General features: G+C 46.6%; 2 protein-coding genes across 2 annotated transcripts in view; both read left to right on the top strand.

Annotated features, from left to right (window-relative positions):
- Positions 1-765: 765 nt before the first annotated feature.
- Positions 766-24,527, top strand: EDEM2 (ER degradation enhancing alpha-mannosidase like protein 2). The gene is made up of 12 exons (XM_075720898.1): positions 766-869; positions 949-1,059; positions 1,180-1,219; positions 1,627-1,732; positions 2,790-2,915; positions 3,650-3,861; positions 5,048-5,189; positions 5,488-5,612; positions 6,328-6,472; positions 8,254-8,375; positions 9,481-10,237; positions 24,502-24,527. Exons 1-11 carry the CDS (start codon positions 766-768, stop codon positions 9,970-9,972), a joined length of 1,725 nt encoding a protein of 574 aa, XP_075577013.1. The 3' UTR covers positions 9,973-10,237; positions 24,502-24,527.
- Positions 14,496-24,873, top strand: part of TRPC4AP (transient receptor potential cation channel subfamily C member 4 associated protein) — a 38,231-nt gene continuing 27,853 nt past the window's right edge. The window contains exons 1-2 of the mRNA XM_075721371.1: positions 14,496-14,633; positions 24,502-24,630. Of these exons, the coding sequence (XP_075577486.1) occupies positions 14,496-14,633; positions 24,502-24,630 (267 nt within the window). The remainder of the gene's footprint in view (positions 14,634-24,501; positions 24,631-24,873) is intronic.

Raw genomic sequence — 24,873 nt, 5'->3', positions numbered from 1 at the left:
TCTACCCTTGGTAGTGTTAGGTCAATGGTTGGACTGGATGATCTTAAAGGTCTTTTCTAACCTAAACGATTCTATGGTGCTATAAATATTCTGGGCTATTTCCAGCCTCACAGAATTATAGGATCACAGAATGCTTTGGGTGGGAAGGGCCCTTTAGAGCTCAGCCAGCCCAACCCCTGCAGTGCCAGGGACAGCTTTAACCAGAGCAGGGTGCTCAGAGCCCCGTCCAACCTGGCCTGGGATGGTTCTGGGGATGGGGCCTCCACCGCCTCTCTGGGCAACCTGTGCCAGTGCCTCACCACCCTCAGTGTCAAAAATTTCATCTCCAGACGGGACCTGTGCACAGGCAGTGCCAGGAACCATCTCCTCCTGCCCCACGGGACAAGCGCCTTCCCGGGCAGCTGGCACCATCGCCGGTAACGTATCATCACCATAAAACCCTCACAGGGTTTGCTACGTTTTACTTTCCTGTCTGAGAGCTACACCTCCGGTACTGCCAGCTCCCCCAGCGCCTTGCAAGACACCCGGCAGGCTCATTTCTGCCCCTGTGTGTCCCCCCGTCCCCGTCTCTGCGACCGGGAGTTACGGCCCCCGGTGCGGCGGCGCAGAGCCCTCCCCGCTCCCTGAGGGCCCCCCCACCGCCCGAGGCGCCCCGGAAGCAGAGGGGCGGGGCCCGCCCCTTCCGGCGGCCTGCGCATGCGCTGCCCGCGCGCCGCCCGCTCCCATTGGCTGGCGGCCGGGGGTGAGGCGGCGGCGGGCGCGGCCATGGCCGCGCTGCGCTCCCTGGGCTCCCTGCTCTGCCTCTGCGCCCTGCGGCTGCCGGCGGGCACCGGCGCGGCCGCCCCGGCGCTGGATGTCGCTTCCTACCGGTGAGTGCGGGGCCGGGCGGCGGGGCCGAGCGGGGCCGAGGCGGAGCGGGGCTGAGCGAGTGCCGTGCTTGTGCCTCAGGGAGCGGGTGCGCGCCATGTTCTACCACGCCTACGAGCACTACCTGGAGAGCGCCTTCCCCTACGACGAGCTGCGGCCGCTGACGTGCGACGGGCAGGACACCTGGGGCAGGTAGGGGCCGCCTCCGGGACGGGGCATCGCCCCCGCCCGCCGTGGGGCCGGGCCCGGGGCACCCCGCCGCCGGGCCTCCCCCGCGCCGCCGGGCCTCACCTCGCTTCTCTCCTCGCACAGCTTCTCCCTCACGCTGATCGACGCCCTGGACACCCTGCTAGTGAGTACGAGCTGCCCCCCGCCCCCGGGGCTCGGCCCTGTGCGCTCCCGCGGCTGCAGCCCGGCCCTCAGCCCGCTCTAGGCCGCTGCTGCCAGCCTCCTCCTTCACACCCGGCTCTTCGGCGGCAGTGGTGGAAAGTCAGTTATCAACGGAGCACGGAGCTTTCGCTCTAGCCCAGGGAGGCAGGTGGCCAGAGCCCCCTGCGCCCCTCTAACTCTGGAATAAACACCTAAAGTGAGCAAAGAAGATGTTTTGAAATGAGGTGGAACAGTCAGGTGCTTTTTTACCACTACTTGCACTTAATGGTTTCACAAAACAACACTAGAATTAGCCCCTAACGTTGAATTGCGCCTCTGTTTTCCCGAGAACGCTGAGCCGTGTTCTCTGTTGTCCCACTCCCCCCGCAGATCTTGGGAAATGTTTCCGAGTTCCAGCGAGTCGTCAATGTACTGCAGGAAGGGGTGGATTTTGATGTTGATGTCAACGCGTCTGTCTTTGAAACTAACATTCGAGGTGAGGTGGGTTTTTCCATGCTGTTCATGCTGGCTTACCTTCCTGTACAAGTCTCCGAACTGTACGCAGAGGTAACGTGAGGTAGCGGTCAGAGTGAATTTGTAATGCAGTGTAACAGGACGCTTAAACGTACAGAAAAATCCCAAACAAATGTCACTTCCTTTTTGTCTTTGCATATCACCTTTCTGCTTCCTGCCTCAACACAAACAGCAGACATGGCAGTTTTAATATTCTGGTGCCAGGTTTTAAGCTTTGGAATAAATATCTTTTCCACTGAAACAGTACAAATTGTATACTATCTTTTTTACATATTGTTTTGGAATAGAGATTATTCATTTCTTGCTTGAGCGTCATAAAGGGAAACTTGTCTTATTTTTCCTTGAAAATCACAAAGGCCTTTGGAGTCTTGCACGCAGTTGAATGATAGCTACTTCGTTACTGTCCAACTAAAAGACACCGGCAGGGAACAAAACTGTTAGTTATGCTTTTTTCATTTCTCCTGTCAAATATTGATGAGCCAGTTTTTGCAGCACTGTGATTTCTCTGTGTTTGTGCTTGTTATGTGACCGTAGACAAGCCTGTGAAAAGGGTTAATAACTCCCTGCCTCTGTCAGTCACGCTGAAATTCTTGACACTGGCCTACACGTTTTTCTCTAAGGAATTTAAGAAGGCACGCTGTATTACTTTACACAAACGTAGCATTAAGCTGTCTGGAAGAATGAAACAGAATTCCTCTCATAGAGGCTGGTGTTCATTACACTGTTAGCTTTCTGATTGTCTGCAGGGCCGTGCAGGTATGGTAGGGCAAGTAGGATCTGATGCTTCTAAAATAATGGAAGATATATATCTGCTACCCATTGCAAACAGGCAGGAAGAAACAAAACAAACGCTTTTCATTTGTGGCATACTGAATTAAGCTGTTAAAGATGAGTCATCTCACTTTTCTTCTTCACAAATACTGCCTCTGCATCATGATAAATACAAATAAATAGAACTGGTTTCAGATTTCATTTCTCCCCCGCATTCTTTAATGGGATTCTTACTGTGCACCTTCCAGTGGTGGGTGGTCTCCTCTCCGCTCACTTGCTGTCGAAGAAGGCTGGCGCTGAAGTAGAAGTGGGCTGGCCATGCTCTGGACCTCTCCTCAGGATGGCGGAGGAAGCAGCTCGCAAACTCCTGCCGGGTGAGAACTTGTCCGGTTCGTGTTGTGGTGCTGCAGTTCATGAGGTGACTGGTGTGTTTGATGAAGATGGCACCGCTTGATGTGTAAACTCATGAAACAGCCCTGCGTTCCCTCAGCTCAAAGCAAGTTTAGCTTGCGGGGAAAACATTGTGAAGTGCATGACACCAGTTGTATATATACGTGCCAAGTGTTGTATGCGCTTAACACATCAGTTTGTTTGTTACTTGCTGAGGGGACATGTATTTAATATGAATAATAAATAAAGGCTGTGAAACAGCAGCTTGTAAAGACAAGAAGATGCAGCCTTACCTACCCCTTTGTGGGCTGCTGCTGGATGTGTGCCCTGGTAGCATGGCGCTGTTCCCTTGTGTGGCGTGCACCCTGCGCTACCACTGAGTAATCACAAGCTCAGTGTTTGCACTTTGCTGTCCGGTGTGTTTAGTTCTACTTTGACTACCCTGCTCGTGCTGGAAGAAAAATAGGGATTCAGTCTGCTGCGCTGGGCAAGCTGGAAGAGATCTGCCGTACCTTCCCAGGACTGTGTGTGGCTTGGGGTGCCCCCTTTGCCCCTCCCAGGATCACACTTGACTTCTCATTTCGTTCTTTGCAGTTACTGCATTTGCTCCAGTCCCGCTTCTTGCCTGTGTGCAGTGGAATGCGAGGCATGTGTTTTATGTTTGACAGACTGTCAAGCACAGTGAATACTCACATGAACCAAAAATACCATGTTTCAGCTTTTCAGACCCCAACTGGGATGCCATATGGAACAGTGAACTTGCTGCACGGAGTAAACCCTGGAGAGACCCCAGTTACCTGTACTGCTGGAATCGGCACATTTATAGTGGAATTTGCCACTTTAAGCCACCTTACTGGTGACCCAGTGTTTGAGGATGTTGCCAGGAAGGCTTTGAAGGCACTGTGGAAAAACCGCTCCGATATTGGGCTGGTGAGTGAGGAATGGATTTTGAATTTGCTGGCCTGCTTTTTATATAGTTTTGTGGATGCAACTCAAAGCATAAAAAAGCATAAACAGAGAGGAGATCAAACTAGATAAATAACCACAGTGCTAATAACTGGGCTGAAGTCACGTGTTTGACGTTGTTCCTGAACACCTGCAGCATCCACATCTCTGCTTTAGTGGTGCAACCCCACATCATGCCATTGTTCTGTTCTGTAACAGATGTGGTTGGGAGACAAATGCCTTCTACTGGCTATTGCAGTTTTTGTAACAGCAGCTGTATCGGATTAAATAAAAGGTCTGTCTAATGCCTGGGGGGACAATGGCCTACAGAAGAGAATAAGAGTGTGGCAAATGCACCAAGATATTATCACCCTCTACAGCTTTGGTGTTTTAGGAATATCCAGAGCTCGAAGTGTTGTCTCTGTGTTCACTATCTCCTGGTCAATATTTCTTCAGTTAGGTTCAAAAAGCAGCTATAGAAATTATGTGAGCTCCTAGCATTGCGTATGTGAAGTGGAACAGATTTATTCATACGCTGTATGAAGAAGTGTTTCCTTTTGTTTGCTTCAGGATCTGTTTATTTTTGGTTTATGCCCCTAATCCTTGTTCAAGAAAGAAAATGGATAGCTGGTGGGTTTTGGTTTGTTTTTTTTTTTTTTTCATCTTTGCTAAGCAAGTCACGATTGTGTATTTTATTCTCCATCAGCTGGGTCTGTTTCTAGGCTGAAGAGTCCCAGGTTTGAAGGATCTTTTTAAATATTAGCACGGCAGCTCTCATGCCTTTGACATCCTTGGCTTCCATGTCTGTACTGTACCTCTTCATCCTTCTCTAATCTTTCATAAGATCAGAATTAGGATCAGACACATCATGTTGAAATTCTGCATTTTTATGGTAGCGTAATGGTGGTTTGTTTTGGCCAGTGTAGTGTTTATACTGGAAGGATAAAATTCCAAAGTTGTATTTTCTACAGTGTGTACTTCTCTGATACTGATAAATGTGTCTTGTGGAGAAAACGCTAATTGGAATGGACATTGTGAATCTGTGAAATGGATGGTCTGAAAAAAATGTCAAGGGTTTCTTGAGTGGTCGTATTGAGGGGATTTCTTGAATTGTTGTTTAGTAGATAAGCTTTATTTCCACTTTAACTCCCTCTTTCCTCACTTCTTCCAGGTTGGTAACCACATTGATGTGATAACTGCCAAGTGGGTGGCCCAAGATGCTGGCATTGGGGCTGGAGTGGACTCCTACTTCGAATACCTTGTTAAAGGAGCCATTCTCCTGCAGGACAAGGAGCTGATGTCCATGTTTCTAGGTGAGCAGTTTGTTTTCCGTGTGAAGGGTCCCAGGAATGCCTCCTTGACTGCACCTGTAAAAACTTTGCACGTGAGACTGTGGAAGAAGATAATGAAGAATCTAACAGGGTACATTCAAGACTGTTCATGAAGCCTTTGTTGTAATACTTTGGAACAGTCTGTGGTAACAAAGAGTTACCAAAGTGAGCATCCTGAGAAGTCATTCAGTTGGCATGGCTCAAGTGAAAAAGGGGCTTCTCTCATTCTTAACAAAGGGGTTTTTTGTTGAATTACCTGCCCATCTATGTTTCTTTATAGAATATAACAAAGCTATCAAAAATTACACAAAGTTTGATGACTGGTACCTCTGGGTTCAGATGTACAAAGGAACAGTGTCCATGCCTGTTTTTCAGTCCCTGGAGGCCTACTGGCCAGGCCTACAGGTAAGAGCTGTCGTACCAGTAGCATACGGTGATTTTGTTCATCTGTCTTGGCTCGGTCTTTAATAGAAAAGTTACAAATATAACCCTCATCTGTGCTGGCCGAAAAGTTAGTTTTGATCTCTGGTGAAATCTACAGTAGTCTGAGCCTGTAGAAGAGCAGATGTTGACATTATCTATGGTCTATAAAAAAAGTCTCCCGTTAAGCATGGTAGGAGGGCAGTTTTGTTGTAGCAAACTCCACTGACAGTAGTCTCATAATCCAGATGGGAATGTAAGGCCAAAGAAAATCATACCTCTTTTTTCCACCACCTTATAAATGTTTTATTTGTGTGAATACTTTCCCATTGAGAGGTTTGCTTCTCTCATCAGTACTTACATTTGGTCTGGGACTTTGTTATACCCACTGAAATGGACTGGATGCTGTGATTGACTAAAAGAAATGTTGACTGAAGAAACCCAGCCTTCTGTTAACTAAAAATCAGAGACTTTGTATTATTTAGGTGTGTGGAATGTGACCCAACAGAAAAGCAGCACCTATCTCCTTAGTGCTACCTATTCTTAAGGCGTCGTGCCTAAATATGACTTAGGCCATTCAGACCTGCTGAAATTTCTTTCACCATCTCTTGCTTTGACTGTAGGAGCGTTATTGCATCAATTCCTGTATTGTTTCTTCTTCACCCAGATGTTGCTTTGCTAATTGTTTCCTCTTTCTCAGAGCCTAATTGGGGATGTAGATAATGCCATGCGAACCTTCCTCAACTATTACACTGTCTGGAAGCAGTTTGGTGGGCTGCCTGAGTTCTACAACATTCCCCAGGGCTATACGGTGGACAAGAGAGAAGGATATCCACTCAGGCCTGGTAAGCAGAAATGAAATAAAAAGGAACATGGACTCCTGCTTTTGTTCTGGTGGTAAGATCAAATGTTAGCAACACCTGCCATCCAAAAGTTCCTCCCCAGTTTTGCTTTGACTTAGTTCCTCCATGCATTTTACCATTGATTTCCGTAGTCAAAGCTACACGTTTTGCTTTCTGCCATTCACAGAGGCAGGGCTACCTTTTAAAGGAAGCAAACCATAGTGTTACTATATAAAGGGGGCCCAGTAATGAATTGGGGTCACAATGTAGGATTTGACATGTTTAAGTGTTAGACTGTCTGACATGGGATGTTTTAAAAGTCGTGAAATATTAATGTGACTGCCCGTGTCCTTTAAGTTTAGGAACTGAAAGTGAGTATGAATAGACCACTGTAGTTCTGCTGAGTTCCTGAAATAAACTAATCCTAGTTGCACTAGTAAAGCTCAACATATAAGAGGGATTACAAACATATAATCTGTTTGTGATACTGCAATGACATCATCTGTCTTTTTTCTGTTTTTTTTACAACTCTGACAAAAAAAAAAAAGATAATTGCACCTGATTATTAGGGCAGTGTCCTGGTTTTTGCTGAGATAGAGTTAATTTCCTTCCTAGTAGCTGGCACAGTGCTGTGTTTTGGATTTAGTACGAGAATAACGTTGATAACACACTGATGGTTTAGTTGTTGCTAAGTACTGCTGACGCTAGTCAAGGACTTTTCAGCTTCTCATGCTCTACCGACTGAGAAGGCTGGAGGTGCACAAGAAGCTGAGAACGGGCACAGCCAGGACAGCTGACCCAAACGGGCCCAAGAGCTATTCCATACCATATCCATACCATATGAGGTCATGCTCAGTAAATAAACTGGGGGAAAGCTGGCCGGACTGCTGCTCGGGGGCGGGCTGGGCATCAGTCAGTTGGTGGCGAGCGATTGTTTTTCATTTGCATCACTTGTCTGTCTTGGGGTTTATTTCTCTCTCTTTTTGTTATTTTCCTTTTCATTATTATTATTTTATTTCAATTATTAAACTCTTCTTATCTCAACCCATAAGTGTTCTCACTTTTGCCCTTCCGATTCTCTCCTCCATCCCACCAGGGGCAGGGGAGTGAGCGAGTGGCTGCGTGGTGCTTAGTTGCCAGCTGGAGTTAAACCACGCAGTTCAGTAAAACTTTGTAAATGAGAATAATCAATTTCCTTTTGGTCTGAGTGTTTAGGTGACATCCACATTGGACACTTCCACCAAAAATCCTCATCAGCATTAACTTTCAAATGTATTATAGCATCCAAAAAGGCCTGTTTCTTTAGTAAGTAAACACAGCACAGTGCATATGTTGCCTATATAGAGTATGTAGTGCCTGGTTTTGTGGTATTTTAGATACCCCTGTTTCAGAGGCTTACTTATGGTATTATTTAAAAACTGTATTTTGGGGGTTGAATTTCTTGTTTGTAATCCTTTGTAGAAGCATCTTTCTTTTCTTCCTTTGATGACTTGAGTTTTAATCCTTTTCTCTCTTGCTCCCCTGCCGCTCTCTGAACGTGGAGGGGAGCATTATTCACTCTTACCTGAGCTGATACAGTCTGGTTAGAGTGCATTTCTTTGTAGCACGTCCTTAGTAAAAGCAAGTATCTGTGCTTTGAGGCAGAGGAAGTACAAGGCAAGCTAGGCTGTTCGCCTGCTCGTCTTAAAGTAGTATTGTTAAATTAGTTCAAGAAATATCTCATCTTCCCTGTGTGCATGGTTGGTAATCTTTCTGCTTGCAAACGTTTGGGGTGTTTTTTGCAGAGCTGATCGAGAGTGCAATGTACCTGTACCGTGCTACAAGAGATCCCACGCTCTTAGAACTGGGAAGAGACGCAGTGGAGTCAATAGAGAAAATCAGCAAGGTGGACTGTGGATTTGCAACTGTAAGTGCTAAATCGACTGCTAAGTCGGCTAAATGGCTGCTAAAAATCAGCTTTTAGAAAGTGTTCTCATGAATGATGTTTTGCCATTGAGTCAAGTGATGAGTCATGGTTGAAACATGACTTCTTTTTCAAACCAACCCCTGGTATTTCTCTGTGAAGCTGATCTCCTAACTGCTGGTCATGTTTCTGGTAGTAACTTCCCTCACAGCCTGAACGGTGGGCCAAATTCTGTCATTGGCTGGTGTACCAGAATCCAAAACATAGAATCACAGAACGCTTTGGGTGGGAAGGGACCTTTAGAGCTCACCCAGCCCAACCCTGCAGTGCCAGGGACAGCTTTAACCAGAGCAGGGTGCTCAGAGCCCCGTCCAACCTGGCCTGGGATGGTTCTGGGGATGGGGCCTCCACTGCCTCTCTGAGCAACCTGTGCCAGTGCCTCACCACCCTCACTGTAAAAAATGTCTTCCTTATGTCCAGTCTAAATCTACCCTCCTTTAGTTTAAAACCATTACTCCTTGCCCTGTCATGGGAAAGCATCAGAAGCTTCTCCTGCATCCTGTATCTTGGTAGCTACTAGGTGTTGCAGCTCAGCAGGAAGGCTCCCATGCAGGCTCTCCACCTGCCAGCTGTGTGATTCTGCTTTTCCACTATGCCTGGAAAAATCTGATTAAACACAAGAGAACTGCAGTGAGTGATTTCTTTAAAATCATTTAATAGGACATCTCAAACACGCTATCAAGCTCTGTTTTACAAAAAACTCCTGATAAATATTGGGAATCAGGCCTTGTGATTTGGGATGTAGGTAAAATTTTTTTTAGTGGGGGAAATGATGGGAAGCTTACTTGCTGTTCTCCTCCTTACCCAAGTAGCAAGTGCATTTCTCCTGATTGTTAGTTTCCTGTTCCTTATCACGAGACTATGCTAATTCCAAACATCTGAAACCTTGTTGATGTATTTGCATACAACTGTTTAAAATACAGGGTGAACTGGTGCCATGCTGTGCTGTTTAACTGAAATGAATTGCAAGCTGGTTTTACTTTTCCCCCTAGTTCATAACTTATTGAATTTGATATGACTGTAACCCACTGTATTTCTTCTCTTGTAGATCAAAGACTTGAGAGATCACAGACTGGATAATCGCATGGAATCCTTCTTTTTGGCTGAAACAGTGAAATATTTGTACCTGCTGTTCGACCCAGACAATTTCATTCACAATGATGGATCAGTCTTTGATGTGGTGATTACACCATACGGGGAATGCGTCTTAAATGCTGGAGGATACGTCTTCAACACCGAAGCTCATCCTATAGACCCTGCTGCGCTGCACTGCTGTAGGAAGCGGAAGGAAGAGCAGTGGGAGGTGGAAGACTTGATGCGGGAATTTTACTCACTGAAGAAAACCAAGAAATTCACTTTAAAAAGAGCTTCCGACCATGGTGAAGGGGAAAGTGCAAAAGACCCTGAAGATGCCCCTTCAGAGAAGGGTGGAGAGAATAGAAACTCTAAGAAGAGCTCACACTCCCTCCTGAGTTGCCCCAGTCAATCCTTTAACTCTAAACTTGCCGTACTGGGACAGGTCTTCCTAGATAACACCTGATTCTATTTTCATTATCAGTTTAAATTATTGATTCAGACTCTGGGAATATATTTTTATAGTTTCATAATGGAAAAAGTCATACCTCACAATGTGAATTGTATTATGAAGTGAAACAGCTTCCCATTAAATTCTGCTACTGCTGGTTCATAAAATGTGATTCGGGTATCGGCTGTTAAATGCTGCAAAGTTGCTAATCTCAAACCCATTGGTTGCCTGAATAGCAAACCGGTGTTCAGAAAGAGAAAGAAGAGTCTACACGGTAGAGGTACCTTGTTTCTTTCATTGTGAGGTTGTTTCGAAGTTTTACAGGCTTATGCAGAGTTGCAGCTTGCTTTGCTCTATAAAAATGAGCCTGAGCGGTTCCCCGTCGTAAGGGGAAAAGCACGGATCACTGGCTGTAGCTTCACTTCTGAGGCTGCAAGTCTCCTCTGCGACGTGCTCCACCTTCTGTCTTCGGCCCCTTTATGAATACGCGGTTAGCCTGAGAGATTGATCAGCAGTCAAGAAAACCTTTTGATTTTGAGGTTGAGGCTCAAGATTTGTAGATCTAGCACGTCTGTCAAGCATGAAGGGTGGCATGGGGGGAGGAGAGCAGTTGCGACATGGAAAATTGCTCGGTTCCTCTGGGTGTAGAATCAGTGCGGGTCAGTACCACCTGCCTGAAACCGGTTTAGTGAGCGTCCAGGTAATGTCATCTACAGATTGAGGTGGAGCGTGGACTAGCAAAGGTTTGATTTACCCTGTGGTGGAGCTTGCTTTTTTCTTACAGAATCTAACATGCTTTTCCTATGAAACTTCCCCATTTCCTTCCTCTTTTAAACTTCCCTTTGGGGCCTCACTTGCATAACTCTGCATCAGCCTCAGTCAGGGAGGTTGGCCTCAGGGTGGACCAGCTGAGCTGTGTGTGTAGCGTGCATAAGGCTAGGATGGAAGGGGACTTGGCTCAGACCGAAATGCAGTGCTCCCTTGGTGCAGGAGAGACCTGGACAGATGTTCATAAACTGCTCCCTGCAGCAGGCAGCGAGAGCTCCTTGTGAGCCTCCCTCTGATGGAAACCAGGCTGCATTTCTGTCTCATTTTTTTTTTCTTAGAAGTGAAAGGCATGAAACCTCTTGGTGTTCAGCTGACTGGACAAATCCAAACCTTTAAATGTGTCTTTTTGACAGGGGTGTGCAATGATCAGAAAGAGAGAAATCAGTAGTGTTACAAAGAGTTTTTAAAGAAAAAGGGGATGCGGGGAGCAGAAAAATTACAGGCTTTGTTCAAGCCTGCTGGGAGTTGAGTCTGGAGCAAGCGTAAACAAGCCATAGTCATTTGAGTGGGTTAGAGGTACAGCATAAATAAATCCATGTGGCCAGTGAAATACTTAAATACAACTGGGTCAATGCCCAGGGTTGCTTGAGAAACTACTGGTTTTGTCTCAATCTGTACTAGTGCTATAACGTTACATAAAACCTGTGCTCCTACCCTTCCGGATGGAAATCCTGTAGCAGTTGTGAGTAAATTACAGTAAGAGACACTTGCAACTTTGGACAGACAGACATACTGGAAGGATTGGTAACCTCTTCAGGCCCTTCTAGTTCTGTACTTCTCCTTTCAGCAGGTGGGACAGCTGCTGTTCTAGAAATACTGCATTGATGCAGCTGTTACAGGGGAGGTACTGAGAGAGGAGCAGCACCCTAAAATTGAGGCATTGTTAGGCAAAGACAGAGCTCTTGTTAGCAGCTCCTTGTTGTAGCCATAAGGTTATCTTTTTCTTTTCTGGCTGTTCATATCTCACACGCTATTCATTGTCTGATCTGTAGAACAACAAAATGCAGGCCTTCTCTAGTGGCTTCACTCGGTGCTCGGTCCTGATTCTCTCTCAGCATTGCCCCACCTGTGAAGTAGAGGAAAATGAGAGATTTGTGGGATAGGCTGCAGATCTCTGCTAACCACGGCATTTTGGTGCCCTCACCTAAGAGGCTCCAGTAGCAGAACCAAGGGGTGGTAGCCTTAGGAGGTAAGATCTTTCCTCAGCACGGTTGGAGCTGAAAGAACTCATCTGTTCACAGCTACTGTTCTACTCTGAGGAATTAGATGGATCTTGATTAGTGCTACGGGATGGACAAGTCAGAATAACACAAGACAGCCTTAATTTTGGTTTGTTCCGGTATTTGAGAGCAACTACCATCTTGCAAAGTCTTTCTTATAACAAAAAGAACTGTGATATGATTTCTTAGGGTCCTTATAAGCCTTTTCTTTAAATGGAAAACTGTATGAGTTGGCCTAGCTGCTGGAGGGCAGAGAGCGTGCTCGAGCCTTAGTGACACGTCTACAAGTTGTGCCATTTCATAGGCAACGTGATGAAGGACAGATGTTTGGGAATCTCTCTCTAAAGGATGGCGGGATGAAATCATTGGTGGCTGGCTGTCCCACTGGACATCAGATTCCATTCCCTGTATGTACAACATAAGAGGTTCTGCTGTTAGTGAGAAGTTGATGGATTCAAAATTACTATCACAAGTCAGCTGGGAAAAAAAAATGAAGCAAAAACTTGTGGTCTCCTGCTGCCTCTCCTCCAAGGGGCCTCACAATGAAGGACATCTGTGGGAAGAGATGGCAGGTCTATTTTGGCATATTCCAGCTGGAGGGAGAGCTCCAAGCGAGCAATATGGTGAGCGCTCAGTCACGTTAACAGTACTAGAGGAGTTCTGTCAGGAATCCAAAATGAGACGTGTGTGAAACGCAGGTGGGTAGTGGCAATTTTGGATGGCTTCCAAACAAGGCAGGTCACCCCTCGGGTCCCACCTACTCTGCGTACTCTTGGCATATGTCAAAGGCTGGAAGGAAACCGGATTTTGGTTGAGTTGTGAAAGACAGCACAGAAACCAAATTTAGCATTTGCTGTTGATGCCGTCCTTCTAATTGTTTTGGTGGGTTTTTTTCTCCACTCTAAGCAGCCTGCAAAGCCCAAAACTTAAGGCTGGATTTTCTGAGGTATTTCAGAAGTAATTGGATTTGGAGAGGCTGTGGGTTGGTGAAAGGTCAGACAGCCATCTTGTGAAAAACTATTTTAATGGAGCTAACAAAGGACAAGCTAGAGGAAGAAGAGTCAGGCCTTTGCATAAATTGCTGGTAAATGGCAAAAACCATATCAAAAAGCAAGGTGGGGGGCACGGGAAGCACTAGGAGAGGGGTGGAGAGCAGCCTTCTGTACCTGAGGCAGCGCAAACGTGCAAGTGAGAAGATTGCCGTGTTTGCATTTCTCCAAGCGCAGTGCTCGGTGGCTTTCTGCGAGCGTCAATTTATCTAAACACCAAGCCATCCGTTAGCAAACCTTGCTTTTTACAAATAAAACCCTGATCATCAGGCCCACGCATTATTCATGGCTGTGAGAAGTGATGCAAGAGGTGATACTGTAAAACTTTCAAATACGTCACCCGGATGCCATCACAGCACTGGCTAGGCAGTGCTGTTCAGCATCACGTTAATCCCTAGTGTCTTTATTGCTTTCTATTGTTCCTTGGAGAACAAAGGGGAGTTAAAATGGAATATGACCAGCTGGGTTAGCTCAGTTGGTTAGAGCATGGTGCTAATAACGCCAAGTTCACAGGTTCAATCCCTGCTTACTGCAGGGGGGTTGGGCTCGATGATCTCTCAAGGTCCCTTCCAACCCAAAGCATTCTATGATTCTATGATAAACCAAGGTCTGTGTTTAAAGCGGTCGTGATTTTGGGCACCACGTTGCATGCCGCGTTCCTTGCCATCTTGCCAAGAGCCAGGCTGCTCCGCCGCGCAGGTGACGGCAGCTCTAAGCCTCCGGAGAGGCGGGAGGAGGGCGGCTGCTGGTGGGAGTTCTGTCTTTGGGCCTGTTGTCGCCTCTTGGGTCCCTTGGAGCTGCTGCCTGTCCGAACTCGCTCCCCAGGGTCCATCTTTTGTTTTCTTTTTTAACCCTCAGGCATTCACGCTGCTTTGCTTTGGTGTGGAGATCAGCACCTGTGCCGGCAGCTCGCGTCGAGTCCAGCTTTCTCCCCGTCTTCCAGGGGCAGAGCAGCCCTGTCGCCAAGCTCTTGCCTTGCGGTCTGGGCCCTTGGTGCGGTCGCCCGTCTCTCGTTTGTGGTTTCTTTGATGTCATTTGACAGCTGCTCGGGTGCTGCGCTGTGGATTTTACTTCTGCCTGCGCGTCAGAATGGCTCGCCTCGGCTGGTGACAGTAAGTTAATAGTAAGAAAAGCAGGAGTAGAGCACGTGTGGGTACTTTAATGGCAACGTGCAGCTACGGGCAGGGCCGCGGCACCCCCGGGGCGCTGGGCGGGCCGCCGCCGCCTTCCCGCCGTGCCCCGCGGCGCCTCCGCGCATGCGCAGCCCGCGCCGCCCGCCCCCCCGCCGGACTACATTTCCCAGCGGCCCCCGCGGGGCGGCGGCGCGGTGCGCGCGGGGCCCGGGCGGGGGCGCTGCGGAGCGTCCCTCGCGCCGCTCCGTACAAAGCGGCGGGGGGAGGGGGCGCTTCCTGTTTGTCTCCGTCCGAGCCCAGCGGCGGCCATGGCGGCGGCGGCGGCGGGGGGCCCCGGGCCCGGCGGGGGGCCCCGGCGCGGAGCCCGTGCGGCGGCCACCACCAACATCGTGGCGCAGCTCCGGCACGGGCAGCTCAGCGGCTGCGGCCTGACGCGGGGGGCGCAGGTACCGGATGGGGGGGCGGGCCGGCGGCGCGGCCCCATGGCCGGGGAAGGCCGGGCCCGGTGGGCCCGGGGGTCGGCGCGGCTGGGGGCTCCCGCAGGGACGGGCAGGGCTCTGAGCCGGGGCCCGGGGCGGGCTGGCGGAGGCCTGGGCTCCTCCTGCCCCGAGCCCACCCCCCCCGCCCGCGGCCGGCCTCGGGCAGGGCCTGCAAACCCGCCTCGGAGCCCTGGCCCGCAAGGCCGCGCTCCGTCGGGGGTCGGGAGCGGGTGTTCGCCGGCCTTCGCGGCCCCGCGGCGGGGCCGAGCAGCGGCTCGGGGCTGTCGGGCCTCTCCTGGAGCTGCGAGGCCGGGGAGAGCCCGGCTGGCCCAGCGGGGCCCTGCCGCCAGCTCTGCTTGGAGGCAGCGCCTGGCAGCGGGGCCGCGCTCCGTCCGGACCCGAGCGCTCCCCGGGGCTCCTCGTCCTCCTCTGCCCGCCCGGCTCCGGGCCTGGTGCCGGAGGGGTGGCCCCGCAGCCTCCTGCGGTGGGAAGAAGGATGCCTCTGTGCCTTCGTGCTCCTTTTCCCTCCTCGCCATCCTCGGTCTTCCTTGTAGGAAGACTGTGGGGCAGGAGAAGCATCTGCTATGCTGTAAAAGAGCCGTCCTCCTCTGTTGCTTTGGTTGGTGATAGAGGTTGTGGCTTTCTCGTGCAAAGAAAGGAAGCTCTGCTTGGCACCGTAACAGCGCAGCGTCAAAATTGAAGCATATTTGGTGGACAAAGGCAACCTCGTGATATTAGGGCTCAGGAGACCTTTTAGCTCTGAAATGGGGCAGGCTTTGTGCTGGTGGTTTTCCATGAAACCATTCCAGGTCTAGTTCGTATTTGTCATCTTTCTCAGTTGATGATGCTGGGAAATACTGAGAAGTGAAATCAGCTCGTTAACCGAGGCTTGTGCCTATCGTGTGCTTATGCTGGCTTTTTTAAGAAGCTGCTCGCCCATAATGGACTATTAATTTCTTTTTATGAAGAATAATTGGCATTTATCTTGCAGATTAAATGCGAAATGGCGCAAAGACTTGGAAGCTGAAGTGTGGGATAAAGAACTTGCATTCAGGTGGTGATTTATTGAGCTGAAGTATCTTAAAAGAGTTGAAACGGAATTAAAAAAGGGATTTCTCTAAGTGGTTTTCACTAGTGCAGGCAACAGCATTTTCCTTGACTAACAAGGATTCTGAGCGATTGCTAAGAGCAGACTTGTCCATCGCATATGCTCATGCCTCGTTCTGTAGCTGAGATAGGTAAAAGAGCTGAGAGGTGATTTTTAACAGCTCTTTTGTCCTTATTGTACTTCGTGCTGAGGTACTAGTTTGGCTAATACTCGTGAAAAAGCAAATCATTTGTATGAATTTAAACCTGATATTGTCTCTTCTGAAGGCAGTTATTTCTGTGGGCTTGTTTTAGGAGCGTGTTTCTTACGGCATGTTGACAAAGCGGCGTGTTGTCTCCCTATTTTGCCTGTCCCCCTCTAGGGTCTTGCTTGTTCGCTCCCCCACAACCATAGCGATTTAAGGCAGATGAACCTGTAACAACGTTGTGCACCGACGTAATCTGCTAGGATGGTACCTCCATTCTGGGCTTTGGTTTGCTTGAGAAATGCAGTGGTACTGTGTTTTAATTTGGGGCTTTTATGAATTATTGGAAATAAGTGCTGAAGCAAATGACCAGGCTTTTACAGTAATCGGAGAAACTTCTGCTAGTTATATCCTCCTTCTCATAATGCCTGAGTTTGAGGTGGGTGTTTTGGTTGCTGGGGTTTTGTTTGGTTGGTTTTTTTTACTTCATAAATTTCAGTATGACTGTGCTGCCCTGAAAGACTTAAAGCCTGGACACTTAGGGCTCTCAGTGCTTCGTAAATGCTGTAGGAATTCATTTTTAAATCACTTAGACTAAGGGGGCGGGGGGGGGGAACAACTCCCTGAATGATTTTGAACTTTGTAAATTACATGTCTGTACTCTTACCTTGAATCAGGTTTTTGTTTATAGATGATCTAAATATAAACCACTTTGATGTAACTTTTAAAGAAGCATGAGGCAGTTTTGGGTGCTTTTCTTTTTTAAGTTCTATTTTTTTTAGCAAAAATGTTCGCAGTTTTCCTGCAGTTGACTCCTCAGTGGCAGTGTGGTAGCCCTTGCTTAAGTTTCTCAACTCATTTGCTCCTGAAAAGCCTGAGAGCAGATCAGGTTTCCAAGTTGCTGTGTTGGGGTCTAGAAGAACAAGTGAGGAGAATGTCCTTCAAGCTCTTTCTTCCCATTCTTTTGCAAGGAAGTTTTGGGTCATACGCTGCATGGACTGCACTGCTGGTATCCTGTGAGGAAGAGAAACCCTTTTGAAGATCTTAATTCAGAGAGACTGGGAAACACCATTCCTTGCAGTGGTGCCTGCCATCCGAGTAGTGTTCTCCTGCAATGTTGTCACTGGATTTCAGCATCTGGGAGACAATTTGCACCCTTCTGTGGGCAGCAGTGGCACTTACTCTTAAATGAAGCTTTGCATACTGTTTTTAGGTGATCTCAAAATCCATTTTTGTATGTGGAAAGCAGGGGCTTGTCTTTGAATTGGTAAGGATAATTGTTGACAGGCCTACATCTGAAAGTTCACCAGTCTGATCTTACAGGGACATAAAAGTACTTTTAACAGCAACAGCTGCCTGAAGAGCTGGCAGTTTTGAGGCCAGCTAATGCCCTGAAATCTGGATCCTTGTGTGTTCTTGATGTACTCGCCTACCAGGAGCCATAGCTTTCTTGCCGGTTGGTCTCTTTGCTTTATTCTTGTAATAAGAAGGTTGATGGATAAAGCAGATTTCAGTAGATATTGCTGTTATCTGCTCATATATCCATCTCAGCTGTATTGCTAGCATCAGCTGCTGCCCTGGAAGCCTCAATCATTGGTATCACATTGCATAACCTTGTATCGAGGTTTGCCCTAGCGCTGAGTCCGGAGCAAGCTGAAAGGGGCTTTTCAGATATTGCTACACTAGCAGCAGACCAACTTTCCAGAAGTGACATGCGTTTTCTAATAAAGAAAAATAGTGCTTGTGAACCGGCTGGTCTGTAGCCCCTCTCCTGGCACAGCTGTGCTGTGTACACACAGGTGCTGTAAATAAGACCTGATGGGGTTTATGCTGCGGTTCCTTGAAGGCAAAGGAACATTTTGGCTCAGCTGATCAAGCTCAAATCCCCTTAGCAAGAGGGCACACACTTCATCTGCTGCAAGCCAACTGTGAAAAGCATGTATATAACATGAAACCAGAAAATATTTAGGTGCAGCTACGTGAATCCCTGTAGACAGAGCGGTATAATAATGGACTAACCAGTGATTTGTTGGCAAGCTAGCATGCTTCTGGTGCGGTCCCAAGAGCGGATCGTCAGCGCTGGGCTCGCTCTCGCAGGATTGCCAAGGCTTAGCTGAAACAATCAGAATGGAAAAAAAAGAGTCCATTTTTCCAGCTGTATTTCATGATCTGCTATTCCTAGGAATAGATGCTTCCCTTAGCAATACAGTCTCTATCCACTCTGAAAAAACCTCCCTGTGGAAGGAAAACATTTTCTGCCTCAGGCATCCAGATTTCCAGCTCCTACCATTACAGATTTTCAGTAGTCTGTAGTAGTTTCCTAACTCTGAGAAAACATTTCATTTTCTAATCTGTTTCGCTTCCTCCTTATACCACCACCACCAAAAAAACATTCACATGAACGTAATCCACTTGAGTAGCTCTAATTGTATGGGTCTTAGCGGGTCTCTTCAGTAGAGGACAGCTAGTGAGTATTGGAAAGCCTGGACATGCTTTTTATTTAACAGGGACCAGAGCTCTGTCATACACTAGAAATGCTTAGAAATGGTAGTGTTGGACTTCAGTAGTCTTATTTTATGTGACTGAAGATGAGTGGGAAGAAAACTGTTGTGATATTCCTTGCCCCTCTGCTTTTTCCTAGATATCCCTACAGATTTTGCTTGCTTTCAAGATGAATTAAGGAAGAAACAGGCAGTTCCAAGGAAAAAGTAATCACTGAAAAGTTAATATAATTTTATGTATTAGTTGATTTACTTTTCTCTGCAAACGAGAGCCTCAAAACAAACAGTAGTAGCTATTACTACTTACCTGGTAGATTCTGTAGTGATTTTGAAGAGCTGCTGGTGTTAAAGATCTGTGTTGGAGTTGTTCTGCTCTTGGAAACACTGGGGGGTTTTGAGATTCGTGAGACCTGATTTGTCTTGGTAGACCAGCTCTTCCCATGACGGTGAGTAGAGCGGTAGTTTGGGAGTCATGGGGGTGTTAAACCTGGCTAGAAGCTGCGGCAGGTTTTATCCTAGGACACCGTGTCCCCGGGTTCATTCCTGGCTTTCGGGTTGGCAGGAGAAAGGATGGTGGGCTCCATCCAGGGCTGTGCAGGGTGGAGAAACAGTAGTTACAGGACACTTGATCCACACTTTGAAGAATCTAGTAGCTAGAGAGAGGCTGGAAATAGGTGACTTCCCCCAGCTTAGTATCAACAGCAGAGTTTCTTTTTACGAATAAAATTTTGGGGGCTCTGACATGATCTTGATCAAAAGACCCAGCTGGTGACCGGCCGCGTTGTTTACTGCCCCACAGCTGCAGGGTGGCCGTTCACGGCTTCTCCCTGGGAATGCTTTCCAGAATCACTGTAGGGGCCAGAAGTTGTGTTTCTGTAGTATGCCGTTGTGTTAAAACGAAAACCCGGGGAGGGGGGTGTCATTTGCCTTGGGTTTAGGCTTTTTTGTGAATAGTTGTGTGGGGAAAGAGACAGCTTAGCCGGATTGATGTGTGTTGGCGACCGAAAAGGAAAATGTAACAAAGAGCTGGGATGACGGGGCACTCCCCAAAATGCTGAGATGACAGGGCACTCCCCAAAATACTGAACAATCATTCTCCTGGCAGTCTGTCAGAGATTACTTCCTACGTTGTTACCGTTCAGAGGAAAATTAAATATTTCATTGCACAAATATTAGTTTCCTGGTTTTTAAGGTACAGCCTAAAAGGTTTGAAGAAAAGGATACGGAAAGGCTTCAATTTTATTAAAAAAACGTAGAGATCAGGTGCCTGCATCTGTTTCTTGAGATCCATAATCATGTGCCACTTTCTCCTTTTAAACTTTCAGAACATTTGAATATATAGTTCAGAAGTTGTCATGGAAAATACTGGTAATGGAAACTCTGCTTTTTTTTTTTTTTTTTTTAAGGGACTTCCAATCTTAGCTTAATGCATGATTGCAACAAAAAATTGTATTAAGAAAAATGACAACTGATGTGTCATAGCTGTAAAGTCTGTCACAGCATGAATTCTTCAGTGCTGTAAAGGATGCCTGAACACCTGAGTCACTATTTTTGCTTTTTGAAAAATCACAGAAAACGCCCTGCTGTAGTGAGTGTTCAGCAAGCCAGTGAAATGTTTGAAGGGTAAAATGTGAAATAGAGACACAGTTTTATTAGGAAACTGTTAACCCTACTCTGGAGAGCAAAGGGGAGGATTAGCTCGTGGTATTTCTGCTACTGTCATGTGCTCATGGGCCGTCAGTTCGTCAGCAACTATGGGAAGACCTGGAGATGTGTCACTGACCACAGCTTAGAAAAGCGGTGGAGACAGGGTTAGGAAAATAAGAGGTTTACTTTGTAGGGCAATGAAAATTGTCACAATGCAGGAGCACAAATGGAAAGGAAAATCCTCACTGGAAGGGGAAGGGATTTTGAAGCGATCATAACTACAAGAGATCTCGGGCCAGTAACAGATGTTTTAGCAAGGCTTGTAACGCGGTTCTGGGCATGGGCACGAAGTGGCCGGGAGGATAAGCTGTTTCTGCTGGAGAGGCTGTGCCTGGAGGACAGCGGTCATGGGTAGGGACAGCAGCAGCAAATACCATAGCAAAAGTGGAGACGGAGAAAAGAAAGGGGAACTAAACTGATCAACGGGTGCATTTAGGTAAATATTAACATAGAACTTGATGAAGATTTAGGTATTATTCAGAATTATTTACTGACCATTATGCTAATGGCTGCTGGGGTGTTTTAAAAGGAATTATAACACAGGAGGGGTGGAAAGAAATTTAAAAGGAGTATTTAGATTTCTGTGTGGTGTCTTTGTTCAGCCCTTTGTATACTTTCAAGAAAAATTATGCACAAAAGTTACCTAAACTCTCTAGTAGGAAAGTGTTCCTAGTTATCAGTCTTTGGAATAATCTGAGAAATCCTGTGCTCCAGTCCTTTGGGAGACTTTAAAGAGAAAGCCACTCGCTCTGCTCCACCTTGCAGTCGTGGATAAGCTTGATGACACATTTTTAATCCTGTACTTAAATCCTCTTGAAAGTCTTTGATTGCCCTTCCAGCAAAACCACACTGCCGTGGCTTCAGCAGCACGGCCTGAGCAGGGGGAGATGCCTGGTCCTGGTCAGGTATCCGGTCCTGGCTGGTGAGCAGTGTTCAGTAAAGTGCCGGTGGAAAACTGTCGCCGTACAAACTGCTTTGGACTACGACGTAGTTTGGGAGCGCACTTTGGGCTTGAGCTGGTGTGTGCTGCCTTGTTTCAGAGGCCTGCCTGGAATATAACCGCTTCTGGAGAGCCACAGTGCGCCATCCCCCACGTTTCTCGGTTTGTGGTTCAAAACTTGGATGCGTTATGGCAAACTTCTGAGAAATGACTGTGTGGTGTCTTGATGTTTGTACCAGTTTGGTTTACTGTACCTGGATGGTAGCGAAGTTTTGACGCTGGTTCTCTTGTTTTCCCAGTAATTGGCATTTCCTCTGTTTTCTTCTAATGCCAGTAAGGTGTGATGGCTCATAACCCCTGCAACCATCGCTTAGGTAGGCCCTCTCTTTTAATTTCTGCCGTTTCCAGCTGGGCTTCTGCAACCTCCCCTTCTTGCTAGATAGGATCTAACTTCTCAAGCTTTTTATGCAAGATTTCAGAGATTTTATCCAGAGCTGTTCAGTGAATGAAGAAAATTTCTGAGAAATCAGTGTTGGATTGGGTTTATCCTGCTTGGATGAGACCAAAAAAATGCTAGCGAGGGAAAGGGGCCCCAAAAGACCCAGCGCTAATTTTGATGACTATTCAATAATGTCTGCCCAAAAAGAGCAAGAAGGAAATCGACTTTGCTTATAAATGAAAACTGTTGACTAGCTGCTCTTACAAAAATCATGAGATGCAGTTTTTAACCGAAAGGGTTGTAAAGAAAGACAGTTCCGTACAATCTAACTGAATTTTAATCCCTCCACAGAATCCAGAATCTTTGCATTGGCAAATACCGCCCTGCCACAATGGAAATATTCAGCGCCAGGGTAGCCTCATAAGTACAGAATAGGGACCACAAGCTAGAGCTTGCAATGAAACTAAAGACGTGTATTAAATCAAGAGAAAGAAAAGCTTTTTTTTTTTTGAAAGCAGTTAAAAGAAGATGAGAGCAAGGAAACATTTGCTTCATTCTTTCAGAATTTCGGTTCTGAAAGTTTTCTGCAGATCAGCACAAGTGACTGCCTCTCAGAGTCTTGGGACAGGGAAAGGAAGACCTACTAGTACACAAATGGGAATGGAGGTGGATCCTGCCCCAAACCAAGAAGTGTACGTGCGATTAACAAATGCAGTATTAAGCCCAGGATGAGGTTTTAGCTTCAGTTGAGGGCTTTTGGCCTTTTCTGAGAGCACTTGGATGCCAAATTCTGCGCTGTGCTGCTGCAACCTGAGATTGCAGCCCATGCACGTCATCGTTGCCTGTGGTATCGTCCACATCAGCTGGAGCCAGGGAGTTGGATTCTTTCCCTGGTGTTTTGCTGCGCATTCTTTGTGCTTTACCCGGCAATCCGGTTCCTCCCGCCGCTCGCGGAGCTGCGAGCTCCTCCCACACCTGAGATGGGGTAGTGGTAGAGCTCCTCTTGCTCTCTCTGTGCTGGGTATTACAAGGAGAAACAGAAATTTGTGACTTGAAAGGAGCTGACCCATTATTCACAGACCAGCTGATGAGAAGCCATTTTGAATTTCTAGTTTTGTCTTGCCATTTGATGTGAGAATGGCCTCCTGAGAAGGAACTCTGTGTCATTCTCCAGGAGAGCTGGTTGACTACTCTTATTCAGAAGTCAGAAAGTAGAGAAAAGTTAAAAACTGGAGAGTTTTACATCCCAGGTTTGCTCATGCTGCTTCAATCACCTCTTGTAGCAAGAAAACCTGATACTTCAAGTGCCTTGAAATTCTTAGTTATGTACAAATTTGGGTATTGTATGAGGAAAAGAATCCTGAGTATCTGGAAGCTTAGAAGAAGGGTGAGGACCCGTAGCAGCTAACATTGCCAGTCTGAGTTTTCATGTGCTTGTGTCAGTTTTCTGGTCTTCCTGTATGCTGTCTGAGAAGCAGAGAAAAGGGTTAAATTCTCAGTCAGAAATTGGGGTATATTTGCATATAATTGTGTAACCAGGAATTGAATGGCCCTTTGGAATTGTAGCTGAGGTGTATCTGAGAAGGATGTCTTGGCTGAAACAATAAGTGAGATTTCCTGGCTGTTAACGATTAACAAAGAACACTTAAGCAGGCTGGGGGGAAACAATGCAAGTGAACCAAGAAAGGTTCAGGGAGCGACTTTCGCAGAATGAGAGCAGCTTGGAGGTTTAGGTCTAGGAGTAAGAGAAAATACACAAATGTTGCATGGAGATGCAGTCTTGATGGCCTGAGGGTTGGCCTCCCCCCTCCCTCCCCCCCCCTTTTTTTTTTTATTTGGAGGGCATATAAAAATTTTGTAAAACCAGCTAGAAATCCTGCTGGCTCTAATTATTGTTGTCTGCCTTACCTTTCTGTACAAGGATAAGTCCCTATTTCGGGGTTGGTCTAGGAACTGCTGAAGTATTGTTAAGGAAGGGGGTTAAATTTTGGTCAGCAAAATTTTTGACTGGGTGGTGAACTTCATGAAGTGCTCCTCCTTTACAGCATCTGCTGGCAGTAACCTGGAAGTGTTCAGGCTTCAAAGCATCTTTTGTGGATTCTAAGCAGAATATTCATTAGCTTTGCGCTGCTAGTTCATTTCTTTTTTTTTCAGGTGTAAAATATAGTGGTGAATACTGAGACATTTTTTTATATATTTTGGGGAGAAGGAGAAAAATTGGAGAAAGTTTGCACCAATGTAATAGCAAATGCTAAGGTGTTCTTTTTTTTTTGTGGTTGCAGCCTGCTTCCCAGAGGGTAATGCCAGTATTGTTCTCCTGCTGATTTAGTTGTTGGTCTCCATTTATAACCAGCCCAAGACTACACAGGAAACTTCCACTGTACCTTTGATACGTTTTTCTGGAGTCTGCTTGTAAATCTTAGTGGTTTGGGCCACTGCTATGACCAATAATGGCTTCAGGGACCTGGCTGAGGAAATACTCATTGCTAGCTGAACGTGACGAGTAATGAAGACTTTCCATCTTCAGTGTTCTGTCTACCTTAGACAAGTATAGTTTCCGATAGTGTCAAGGGCACCATTTCCTCCTTCAGTAACCTGTCAATCGGAGTCCTACTAGTGGAATTATTTAGAGACTAATGTGTTATTTGATCAATATAAATATCGATCAAAAATACTTGATCAATATAGAAATACGGAATGAAATTAAGTACTCTAAATTATAACCTCTGCTTTAAGCCCTGTCCTGCTTAAGATACTTTGACTATCTGTAAATTGCTGCAGCTACCAGTCCTGGATAAATTGCTGCATGGAAAGAGGTACTGGATTTTGTAATGGTACTGTCTACCATAAACTATTTTTCTGTGGTATTCTGATACTGATATTTTGGGGAGGTGATAAGGTTTTCCTGGTTGTGAGGCATTGGACACATGGGAATTATATTCTTCCTTTGTTGCAGATCACAGAGGCCTTGTTAAAGGAAAGAGACAAACAAGCAAAATGGAATGGGATTCCCTTACTGTTGCAAAAGCTGTACGAACATAGCCACCCAAACAGCGATTTCTCCCAGTGCCAAAGCATCTTAAAGGTACTGTCTGCACTGTTCTTCCTGAAAGCTAGGGGTTATCTTGTTGTTGCTTTCTTTAAAGTCTACTGAGATCATATTCTAACTAATTTTTCAAACTGTTTGCATGATAATATCTGTGAATTGGCTGGTAGATAAGAGTGGGGAATGCATGTAATTAATTAGTCAGTAGATCACACAGATAGTTGGTGTTTATATTGATGAACAGTTTTCTTTCTGAACCTTGTTTTGGTTTTTGTTTTGGGG

The sequence above is a fragment of the Pelecanus crispus genome, chromosome 14 (genome assembly GCF_030463565.1).
Source record: "Pelecanus crispus isolate bPelCri1 chromosome 14, bPelCri1.pri, whole genome shotgun sequence".
NCBI classification, from domain to species: Eukaryota; Metazoa; Chordata; class Aves; order Pelecaniformes; family Pelecanidae; genus Pelecanus; species Pelecanus crispus.
This window is presented reverse-complemented; position numbering and strand designations above follow the sequence as displayed.